This window comes from Canis lupus, chromosome 8 (assembly GCF_011100685.1).
Source record: "Canis lupus familiaris isolate Mischka breed German Shepherd chromosome 8, alternate assembly UU_Cfam_GSD_1.0, whole genome shotgun sequence".
Taxonomy (NCBI): Eukaryota; Metazoa; Chordata; class Mammalia; order Carnivora; family Canidae; genus Canis; species Canis lupus.
This window is the reverse complement of record NC_049229.1, coordinates 11,175,361-11,187,612: the sequence shown is the minus strand read 5'-3', so window position 1 is coordinate 11,187,612 and position 12,252 is coordinate 11,175,361. Positions and strand designations below refer to the sequence as shown.

At 40.4% G+C, this 12,252-nt stretch overlaps 1 protein-coding gene across 1 annotated transcript; it reads left to right on the top strand.

The window, feature by feature from the left end:
* The first annotated feature begins 9,456 nt into the window (after nt 1–9,456).
* Nucleotides 9,457–9,620, top strand: LOC100685924 (60S ribosomal protein L39). The gene has a single exon (XM_038544029.1). The coding sequence runs from the start codon at nt 9,477–9,479 to the stop codon at nt 9,618–9,620; it is 144 nt and encodes a 47-aa protein (XP_038399957.1). The 5' UTR covers nt 9,457–9,476.
* The last annotated feature ends 2,632 nt before the right edge of the window (nt 9,621–12,252 follow it).

Sequence of the window (12,252 nt, the reverse complement as noted above, 5' to 3'; positions counted from 1 at the left end):
AATAGAGACCATTCTTCGGAGAAACATGGCTACAGAAGAGAAAAGTAGGATGGCAGCTGAAAGGAGATGTATGATCACAGAAGGGATTTTTTTTTCTGCGAAAGATGTTATGGTATATGTAATGCTGAAATATGTGACCAGCTAGTGAGAAAGAACCAACTGAGGAAATAACTAAGGAGGAGGAGAGGTGGTTTTAGTGTTGGAACCACGTTCCTGAGTTGGTGAGAGGAGATGGGGTCTGGTGCACAAATGGAGAGGATGCTCACAGATACAGCAGGCTGGTAGGTGTGTTTGTGGAAGCAGGTGGAAGGCCTTCTTGGACTGCTCTGGTTTTCTGTGAAGTAAGAATCGAGGTGATCAGCCAAAAAGGGACGGGGAGAAGTCTGTGATTGTAAAGGGATATGACAGGATGGTTGAGTCCAGACTGTAAGTCAGGCCACCTGGGTTCACATCCCAGTTCTCCCATCTAACAACTGTGTACCTTGGGCAAGTTACTTGACCTCTCTGTTTCCTCAGTTTCCACTTCTATGAACTGCAGATAACAGTAGTATCTACCTCATAGCATTGTTATGAGGATTAAATGAACTAACTAACACACGTAAAGCAAAGTTGTGCTTATATTATAGATAATACTGAGTTTCTGGACCTTGTAAGGAATTAGTCAGTCATGGACCATATGAAGTCACCAAAATGGTGTCACAAGCATTCAGGCCTTTCCCTGAGGCACATATTAGTTTGTCTGCTTTTTGGGTCAGAAGAAAGGAAGCTTTCAGACAGTCTGGTGGGAATTCACTGTTTCTCAACTCTAGCAGTACATTACAATCTTCTAGGGAGATTAACAAAGGTACAGTGCCTGGGCCCCACCTTCAAAGACTCCAATTCACTGATCTGGCGGGGGAGCCTGTGCTGGTACTTATGAAAAGCTCCATCCACACGTGTAAGGGATAGCTAGGGTTGGCAAGTGCTGGTCTCCTAGATATATACATGCTGTGGAGATGGGTGATGGGCAAGTGGAGTTTCGTCTATTAAACATCCTATTCATCTAATAAACTGATTCCACATCTACAAAGCAACTTTCTAGATTTATTTTTGTTCTAAATGATTCCTCCATAAGAAGACAGTGTGCTGATCAGGTCAATCAGAGTGTGTAGTCCAAGTGGCAGTCACCTTTTCATTATAAATGAAAAGTGACTTTGTTGTCATATGCAGTGATGTGACTCTCTGAGGGCACAGACAACACTGTTTCTGGGCTTAGAAATAGAAGGTGCTGGCCATGGACCAAGGGAAGTCACTAAGGGGATGCCATCTTCTCAGGCTCATCTGTGGGCACAGCGTCTCAGATCTTTCCCTGAAGACAGTTCCAACTGAGAAAAAGTGAACAGCCAGATTTCCACGCCAGATTTCAGAAGTGTGGTGAGAGGGAGAGCAGGGTGAGAATGCTGGTTCAGCTCTCATACCTATGATTTTGGCAGAAACATTGGTAATAATTTCTCACAGCCTACAGACATGGTTCCTAGTATACAGCCCATCACTGTTTCAGAAACCCCCGCCAAATTATATCTATGAAATGCAGATAACAATTATATCTACTTCATTGGGTTGCTGGAGGTAGGGTTGGAAATCTGTATTTTAATAGGCTTTCTGGGAAAACTATGCATGACAAAGTAAGGGAATCTAGAGAGTTGTACTGAGTTTTACTTTCCATGAAGAAAATGCATAAACAAGTCAAATTGTAAGTTTACAACTTACAATCTACTGGCTTCTTCTCCACCCCCAGGGGCACCACTCAAAGAGTAAACTCTCAATATTTTTATTATTTTGGAGGTTATCTCCACTGGATAATTTATTGGATAAAATTAAGAAATATCTCCAGTTCTTAACTTATCAAATAAAGTACTTTATTGGCTCCCTGATATGAAAGAGAAGGATTTTGTTTATACTACTACCCCTTTCCTCTCTCCTCTGCTTAATGTTTTAATTCTTTTTTTTTTTAGTTTTTCTATTAATGATTGCTGTAACATTAAGTAATATTCAAACCTCTATTTCTTTTTACATAAAAACTGACATCCTATCTTGACTCCCCATCCCTCCTACTCCTTTATATCAGGTATATTTTGACTTTTACATTAATAGATTCTTCAACAGATAGAATCTCACTACATGTATCTGTTTCCCTCTGCCCCCACTTCCATTTTTTGTTCCACTGCTAAAACCTGCCTTCCATAGGATCTGTTGACTCTCAACCCAAAACTTTCTCCACTGGGCAGACGGCTCCCTCATCCCCTGCCCCTAGTTCTAGACTGTCACCCTTCTCTGCCTCTCATCAGTCAATTAACTCTTAAACACTTTGCACCTTCCAGAAACATGTTAAAATCTCTCATTCTTTGTAAACCTCAGTTCTATTCTCTTCCCTGCTATGGGTTTATTCCTTTTGGTATTTCTAGATTTTAATTTTGGTTGATCTGGGGAGTAATGGGAGGCAAATGTGTGCACCTGGTCCATCTCCAATGACACAGATGTCACTTTATAGAGCAAAGGACTGTATATTCATTGTTGTTTTGCATCTCTGTTTCAATTCCCTCTTAATTATGTTTGTTCTACTTTTTCCTATTTGAAGACTATTCTTGAGAGAATATGCATTAAGCAATTTTTCTTTCCTTTGCCATTAGTTTATAACATGCTATTCTTCTTGTATTACACTTTGATAAAATCTACCTTATTTCTACTGAAGAAGTGTTTTTTCACACACCTCAGCTCATTCTATCTATAATTCCTGGATGTTTATCCCACTCTTGGGTATTTAGCTTTCACCATACTTCAACCTCTCCTTTCACTTCGAACCTTAACTTTCAAAAACCAAAGTAAAACCTCCTTTTCAAAAGTAAGTAAAAATAAAAGATTGAGTATCTCATTTCCAAAGACAGCAACTCTGCTGCTCTATAAACCAGTGCCTAAGGGAGTCAGCTTTTAAACTTTTAGTCCTCTGTGGTGTGACTATATATAGCTCCATGGTTACGATATCAGCTTTGGAATGGGATTGACTGTATTCAAATCCTGCCCTGCCACTTACTTGGTTGCAATCTCCAGAAGTCACCATATGGCAGAAGTTAGTGAACCATTCTCCAAATCCTTTCCCCTTTCCTCCTGGAGATATGACCAGACTCTCTTTCTTAGCCTCCTTTGTAGTTAAGAGTAACCATGAGATTGAGTTCTGGCCACTGGAATGTGGGTGGGAATTCTGGTCCATAAAAACCGCAGAATCCTCCATTATCTCAATCACCCTGGCTGCTAGCCTGACATGAATGTCCAGGACAACTTTGGAAGCCATGTGTTGAAGACAGCAGGGCCTCTTCCATCCATGCATGGAGTAGAAACTTCATCCCACTCTCCACTGGGGCTGCCAATGGGATTTCACATGATTAAGAACTAACCTTTGTGTGATTAAGGAATCAGCTTCCCTTTTGTGAGTCCAATGAGATTTCAGGTTTACGTTACAGCAGTTTTACCCTAACCAATATACTTAGCTACTTAACTTCTCTAAACTTCACTTGCCTCTTCAGGTTAATTCTAGCACCTACCTTCAATAGTGCTGTTAAGAAGATTAGAAGAGAAGCAATTAATACAAAGAACGCTAATGCACAGTCCCTGGTTAAAAGTAAGAACACAAAAAAGATTCATTACTATTATTCTGTGAAGTCTGTTATTAATTACTGCTGTTATGTTTGATGCAATAGAAGGCTCTTGCACACATTAAAATGCCTATTCCTTGCTGCCTGAAATTCCACCATTCTTTTCTGTAAATCAACGTCCTCTCCTTTAAAGAGTAACTTCCCCAACTTTAATTATAAAATAAACATGTTTATATGCTTAATGCAAAAATTGTGTATATAATACAGAACTTATAAAGAACAGACTATTGATCATCCATAATCCTATCATCCAGAGGTAATCACTGCTAGGATTTTAGCATATGCCTTCTTCTTCTTTATCTATTATTACAAATATGCATATATGTAATACACATATACATTTATAAATCAAACAGGGATAATACTAAACATAGTATTCCACCAAACATTTTATCTTGAACAGTCCCTCATATGTTCAAACATACTTTGAGAAGATGATGTTTTATGGGTGCTTATTGGTGTATAAAAAGTTATTTAACTATTGTATGGATATATCACACTTTATTTAACCATTCCTTTCATGTGGCATATTTTTGTTGCTTCTATCAGAATAAATAATCTATGTAGGATAAACCTCCTTGTACATGAAATCTTTACCTCTCTGATTATTTACCCTTTCTGCTTTTATTTTCCTTTATTTTGACTTCCAAAAAAAAAATTTAACCCCTCAAATGATAGAAAAACTGACACTTATTTCATTGTGATTTATATTTTATCTTTCCTACTTTTTTGTGTGTGGTTTTAAAAGCAAAAATGCACTGGAAAAGCCCACATATCTTTCCCTGAAGGCCTCCTACTAATATGTTTATCAGATTGTTTTATTTGCAGAAAGACTAGGCTGTACCTATATTGTGAAAGTTAGAGTTAAAAGGAATTCTGAAAGGACGAAAGAGACAGGAAGTGGAAGACTGAAGATAAAATCTCTGCCTATCTCACAATTTACACGTGAAGGGATATCTCCTCTTCTCCTGTTGTCCCAACCATCACCAGTAGATGAGCTACTATATTACCTCCTTTTTATACTAAGCCAGGTGCAAAAAGAACGTGAAATGTTAAAAAGAGAGGATCTTGCTTAATTAAGTTTTTGCTGAGCATATAGATAGCATTAAGAGTAAGAGTAAACAATAGCATCAGTGAAATATAATCCTTGCAGGGCCTCCTGTTTATTGAATGGCTTGGGTCAATGTCAGCAGATAAATTAATAATGACTCCAGCTTCTTCTGTCTCTGGCAGCTAAATCAATGCCCATATCAAGGAGATGCAATATTTCTCCACTACATGTATCTTGGCAAAATGGTTGAAAATATGTAGGAATACAGTTTTCATCCTTCTCGGAAGGTTTCTATAAGTTGCAATTTTCTATTCCCACAGCTGGAGTGAACCACGTGAGTTCGCAACTGGTTTGGTGTATGCAACAGAGTTGTTACCTAAGGTGAATGCTCTTCTACCTCATTTGCATTTACTTCTGAATTGTTATCTATCCTCTTGGGTGAAGGTCTAGTCACAGATATTTGCTGAAATTATTATGTAGCTCTGCTTTCCCCTCAGGCTTCTATCAAAGTGCAACATTAAAATGACGGACATACATCTGTCTTTCTTTCTTCACAAAGAATGGTCATTCTCAATAACATCCTCTTCAAATAAAAAGGGCAACAGTGTGAAGTACAACCAGGATTCCAGCAGGAAACAGATGGCACACTCAGGTTAGAATAATTCATGGAGGATTCAATGAAGGGACTATTCATAAAGGTGTGGGCAGGGTGTAGGGAAACCACAAGTGATAGAATGACACTCCAAGTCTAGTAAAAGGTGGGACAGTGAGCAGCCCTAGGTGGGAGAGGCCAGTTACCAGACCCAGGAAAGATAGAATTATGTGGAAATGTCTGTGTTGACTTTTGATAGAGGGATGCTGCCAGCTGTGGGTGACCTGTGTGGTAGGAGTATAAGAAATAAATACTTGGACTTCATTCTCCTTTATCTCTTGATTTCCTGCTGGGATTCACATTGGTAGAACCCAACCAGAAGCCCAAGTGGAATAGCCCATACAAGTCAGTCTTCCAGGGTAGTGAGTGGGAGAGGAAAGGGAAGAAGAATGTACACGGAGACACATGGGAGATAGCTGGCATAGCTGGCAAGGGGGGAAAGACTAAGGGTTTTGCTTGCATGTGCCACTGTAAGACATCTATTAGACATCAAGAGGAGGTGTGAGGTAGGCAGCTGCATCTATGACTGCAGTTCAGGCCGAGGCCTGAGCTGGAAATATACGCTTGGGACCCAGAACATAGATGCTTTTTAAAGCAATAAGACTCATGGTAGTCATGAAGGGGCATGGGGAGACTTAAGGACCATGGGTAGATACCTGAGAGGGTGGACAGAAAGGAATACTCAAGAGTGTGGAAGCTGGAAGGCTCCTGGAGATGAGCAAATAGTGAGCATGGAGGGCCAGGAGGGACCAAGTGCCAGAGTGCCAGGCATCCCATGGGTCGACTTGGAGGAAACGTGAGCCCCGGCATCTGGGGATCTGTCTGTGTTGCAGTGGGGCCTAAGGCCAGGGCCTGACTGCAGAGCATGTGCCAGAGAACGGGAGAAGGAGGGTGGAGACTGTGTGAGAAACTCTTGTGAGGGGTTAGTGCTGCAGGGAGGGGGAAGGAAATGGGAGAGAGCACTCATGGGGAAAGTACAGGAAAGAGAGGGTTGATCATTTTTAAGAGAGGAGAAATAACATTAGGTTTTTATGCTGATGGGAATAATCCGGGAGAAAGAGCAAAAATTATGATAGAGGGGCAAGAGGGGAGCACACAGGCCCCTATGTTAGGGAGCAGTTGCCACTCAGTTTCAGCCACTAGTTTCCAGGTCCCTGGTTTCTCAAGAGAAGCCAGAAACTGATGCGTTTTTTTTTTTTTTTTTCCAAAACATGAGATCTCCTGATATTTAAATGTTGGCAACTAATTAAAAACATTTTTTAACTCTCTGAAATCCAAACAAAACTCATCTGCAGGTTGCCAGTTGGCTACCTCTCCCATATGGCAAAGCCACATTCCTTCCATGGTTACCAGGAGGGCCTCCTGTTTTAGGGACCTCTGAAGGAGAGTGGCAGTCTGATCTCTAAAATCTTTGAACTTGTGAGTGTCCCTGTGGTGGTGCTGGACCAGGGCAGCAAATGATCCAGTCATTGTCTTCTTCGAAAAGGGCAGGGGACCTGAGGTTGCTGGAGCTGGCTGCACATCCTATACTTAAGTCCTCATAGTTAATACTTAGGCTTCACATCTGCCCTTTACCTCCTCCTGTCTCCTCCTCACTAAAGAAACTTACTATTATCTGCAGGCCAATGCAAATAAAGGTCACCAAGAGACACTTTGCAGCCAAGCACTGAATGCTGGCAGGGTAGAAGGGCTGATTGTTTGCAGGCTCCCAGCTAATAAAAGAAATGCCAATCAAACGGGGCCTTCTGCCTGTCCAGAACTCAGAAGGAGCCCTAGCTGACAGATAGACCAAGCAGGACACTTGGATTTCCAAGGAAGTCCAGCACCTGCACAGAAACACTGCAGAGCCTGGTGAGTTGATGGTTCTTCACTGACCCATCAGAGGGTACAGGGACTGCCAGGCAGGAGAGAGGGAATGCCAAGTGCAGTCATATAATTGCCTTCCTCCAGAAGCCACATGAAGAGGAAAACCACCTTGGGTGGGCTTCTGCATTTCTATACACACAAAACTGGTCTGTAGAACCTGGTTAAAATCCTACCTCTTCAATTTTCACCATGTGAATACAAGCAACACAACTGTTTCTGAGGTCACAGTGCTGATTTCCCCTCACGGTACCTGCCTCCACCTGGAAGTGGCTTATTAGTCCCAGAAAAACTGTATTTGAAGTGATTTCCTCCTATTTAAGAATTAATCACTAAAATTCCAGTTGGAACAGAAATAGCTTTCATCTCTGAAACATTCTGCTATCACTGACCTTTCGATTCAGTCTGTGGAGGGCAAGTTGCAAAAATGTTCTAAGTATCCTGTCACACTGTTAAGCTCTAAAGCATACCTGTTTTCCCATCTGTCCCACTAAAACTTGCCCAGGGAGGGCAAAGAAGGGTAAATAGGGCTTGGTAGGCTGAGGAGGAGAGAGAGTTCTCTATCAGAAACTCTCAAATGTCTTTACCAAGGAGGCTAAAATAGATCCCCCTCCTCAGGTGAGAAGCAAGCTGGGGGAACATTTATCCAGGGTTGGTAGGGGAAGATTCTGGGAAGCTGACAGGGCGGCAAACAGTTTTTCCAATTTCTCCAAATTCTCACATAAAAATAGATCAGATAGAGGTGCCTGGGTGGCTCAGTCGGTTAAGTGCCAGACTTTTGATCTTGGTTTAGGTCATCAGGTCATGATCTCAGTCATGGAATTGAGCCCCAAGTTGGGCTCCGTGCTTGGTGGGGAGTCTCCTTAAGATTCTCTTGTTCTTTCTTTCTCTCTCTCTCCCCCGCCTCTCCTCTCCCCCTACCCACGCGTGCACGTGCGCGCGCCCGCGCACACACACACACATGCTTTCTCTCTCAAATAAATAAATCCTTTAAAAAAAATGAATAAGATAGCAAAACTTGAAACCTGTGGACAACACTTATAACAAAACCAGATGAGGGTATCCCCATGAATCTCAAAATTTAAGTGGGTGGAGACAACCCAATCCTCGTAAGACCTGTATGGTATCCTGCCTGTAGGAGGAAGAAGGAAGCAATGGGATGTCTCACTTATAGACAAGGACCAGAAAACCCACACTATAGTCAATAGGTATCACTGGAAAATATGAAGGACCCATTAGAGAACTGCAGCTGAAACTGGCCAGTTGAGCTCTTGCCAATAGCAAGTGAATGCAGCAAGGGGCCTGCAGTAAGAGGGACTGAACCGGCCCCTGTGAAATCAGGGCTCCCTTCTAGGATAGAGCCCAGACTGCAGAGAAGGTGATGGGAGTGCAAGGAAAACCAAGCAGAAGAAGGACACAGAGACAAAGAAAAGAGAAATTTCAGACCAAAGTGGAAGAGTGAAACCAGCCAAGAAAACTGAAAAAGAAAGCTGGGATATATTTGAACACAACACTAAAACAATTAAGAGGGGGCTCTGTGAAGTAAGAAATGTTCATGAAGCCCCTGCCTCATTCTAAAGTTCAGAAAAACTAATTTCACTTAGAAATGGCTATAGAGGGTAGCCCTGGTGGCGCAGCGGTTTAGTGCCGCCTGCAGCCCAGGGTGTGATCCTGGTGACCCGGGATCGAGTCCCACGTCAGGCTCCCTGCATGAAGCCTGCTTCTCCCTCTGCCTGTCTCTGCCTCTCTCTCTCTCTGTCTCTCATGAATAAATAAATAAAATATTAAAAAAAAGAAATGGCTATAGAAAAGTATCAAAGCAGATACCATACAAAGTTATTATAAGGAAAAAGAAAATAAGGGACTGAGTAGCATCCAATAGGCAAAGAAAGCATGCCAGAAAGACACCTCCACAATACAGAACAAAACTGTAATCGAATACTTCACAATGAGTTCAAAGACATTGAAAAAATGATAGAAGACTTGAAAAAAATCAAAATTAGAAAAACTTGAAAATATGATGACAGAACTTCTACAAATTAGAAAGAAAAAATCATTTCAGGAATGAAGAGTAAACGTGAAGGGATGTAAGAGTGAATATACACAACAGATAGTACCCTAAGAGAAACTAAATGTGCAAAAGAGAAATCTCTTAAAAATCAAAAAGTAGCTCTCTCCTTTCCGCCGCCATCCTAGTTGCGTGTGGTTGACTGTGATCACCATGTCTTCTCACAAGACTTTCAGAATCAAGCGATTCCTGGCCAAGAAACAAAAGCAGAATCGTCCTATTCCCCAGTGGATTCGGATGAAAACAGGTAATAAAATCAGGTACAACTCCAAGAGGAGACACTGGAGAAGAACCTAGCTGGGTCTATGAGGAAGCATCACACATCATGAAATAGCAAACATAATTGGCACACATATTTAAGCCACATGGAGATCACATGTTCCTATCCTATCAATATGGAAACATCCTTCCTACCTGGCCAATAGACATGTCTTATCAAGGGAATGATTTTCTCTGTTACTATGCCTCTATACCAGTAGGTTGGTTCAGTAATAAATGTGAGACCTTTCAGCTGAAAAAAAAATCAAAAAGTAATGAAGAAAAATATTTTGAAAGATTCAAGAGAAAGTGAGTAATATTGAAGACAAACAAAGGAGCTTGAATGTATTGATAAGAGTCCCTGGAGAAGAAAAGCCCAAAGTAAGGGAACAAAACAAGTACTAAAAACTATAACTCAAGAAAACTTCTTTAAAAATATATAGTTTTCATATATATATAGTTTTCATATAAATATGAAACTAAATACTGAAAAAAACCATACCATGAATATCAACCCAAAATAACCATTACCAAGCCACATTGAGAAGGGAAGGGAAGGGACAGGAAGGGAAAATTGCTTGGGCATGTAGAAAAAGAACAAGTGAATTATAGGAGAAAGAAAATTAGATTGCCATTAGTTTTTTTCTCCAGCAATGCTTTTTCCCAGAAGGACATGTTGTAAAATATCCAGTAAAACTTGTTTCAAGCACAAATAAATTTATCAATGTACAAGGACACAGGGAATATTATTCCCAAGAACCTTTCCTGAGGAATGGGCTTCAGACAATCAAGATGACTAGGGCAACATTGACATAGGTTACCTTGCCTATTGGCCAAAGATGACATAAGGGTCAAGAAACTATTTGTCTAAACAATTAGACAAAGTACAATTATTAAAAACTGGGAAAAAGAGCAGATGCAAAATATATGCACATATGTGTGTATGTGTTTACACACATAAAACTTTTTCAAGCTCTGTCTACTGAAAAGAACTAGAAATAGAAGACTGATCCAGTCTGAGCATCCCTAACACCACATATGATTTTAAAATATAATTTATCACTAAAAAAATCTTGTTAGAGAAATGGTAGATTCCAGGCATGACACAGTTAGTAAGTAGACAGAACAAGCTAGAACATCTTGTCATACCAGAAAGCAAGGAAGCTATTGATGACTACTTGGGTCATGTTAAAAGGACTCAGGAGCTGCCTTGAAGAGGTTTCCACTGACCAAATATGTGATCATTTGAGCTTCAGTAATGATAATAAATGCAATGTATTTAAACCTATTAATATGTCTAAATCCATGAGTTCTTAAATAATCTTCTAAAAAAGGTATTAGTCACCTCTGAAGTACTAGTTCCTGAGAATTAGCAAATAAAGGGAAAGAATCAAGCATTTACCCTTCTCTCCCTACATGAGCTATACTGCTGATTAATCAATAGTAAATGAAGTATCTCTTTATAAATGTATTCTAACTAATAAATGGGAAAGAAATTTTAGAATAAGAATAGCATCATTTTGCTACTCTAGTGAATTAAAAGATATAAGCATTAAAGCTATTCCAATCATAAAAAGAGAGACAACCTGATACAACCTTGATACAACATACTGTGCTTCCTATGATCTTGCCAAACACTACCTAGAATCTTGCCAAAGGGAGAAAACATGAGTCTGATCCACCCTCTGCACCCAGTTGCCAATTTTTGAGAAATACAGGGGACAGGGCAACATGTTGTACTCTACCAAGAGGCTGCAATCAGCCAAATCCAGACTTGGAGAAACTCTAAAAGTCAAACAGCCTGGATTCTTCCCCATAAAGTCAGAGGAAAAGAAAAGGATGGAGAGGGATTTTATAAGTTAAAAGAAACTTAAAGATATACCAAATTTTAAAAATAAGCAAGACTAAATTATAGTGCTAAGGATGCACATATGTAAGGTAACACTATAAAAATACAGCAAAGTGATTACAATAAAAAGTCAGGATATGGTCACTTTTGTGGGGAAGGTGGATTGTGGGTGGGTATATTGTCAGGGTTCTCCAAGGAAACACCATCAGCTATATCATCAGATATAGATATAAGAGGACATTTATTACAGGAATTGGCTCACATGACTACGGAGGCCAAGAGGTCCCATAATCTGCCATGTGTAAACTGGAGAACCAGGAAAGCCAGTGGTGTACTCCAGTCCTAGTCTGAAGGCCTGGGAATCTCTAGTCTGATTCAGCTATTAATCTCTTCCAGAGGCACCCTCACAGGCACACCCAGAAATAATGTTTTCCCAGCTATCTGGACATCCCTTAGTCCAGTCAAATTGACATATAAAATTGGCCATTGTGGTGGGTGGCTAAGTTCTATTTCTTGACTTGGTAGTTTCAAGAATGTTTACCTCAGAATAACTCATTGCCATATAATGATTGTTTTGTATTGTCTTCTGTATCTGTATTTTATTTTATAATATTATTATTATTATTATATTATTACAGTAATAGCCCATCTGAGAGCACTGCATCCTCTGTAGGTGGGAGAAGAGTCTGCTGTAAGGTCAGGAGATAGGATCAATTCCCCAACAGAAAATGCTGTCTAACCAGGAAGCAAGATGGCCCTTCCCAGGATGCTGGTGAACCACCAGCACATTCTTTGATTTTCCTCACTCTGTGGTTAAGATCA

Coding starts and splice junctions, on each gene's coding strand:
- LOC100685924 (XM_038544029.1), top strand. CDS start 9,477: ATGTCTTCTCACAAGACTTTCAGAATCAAGCGATTCCTGGCCAAGAAA.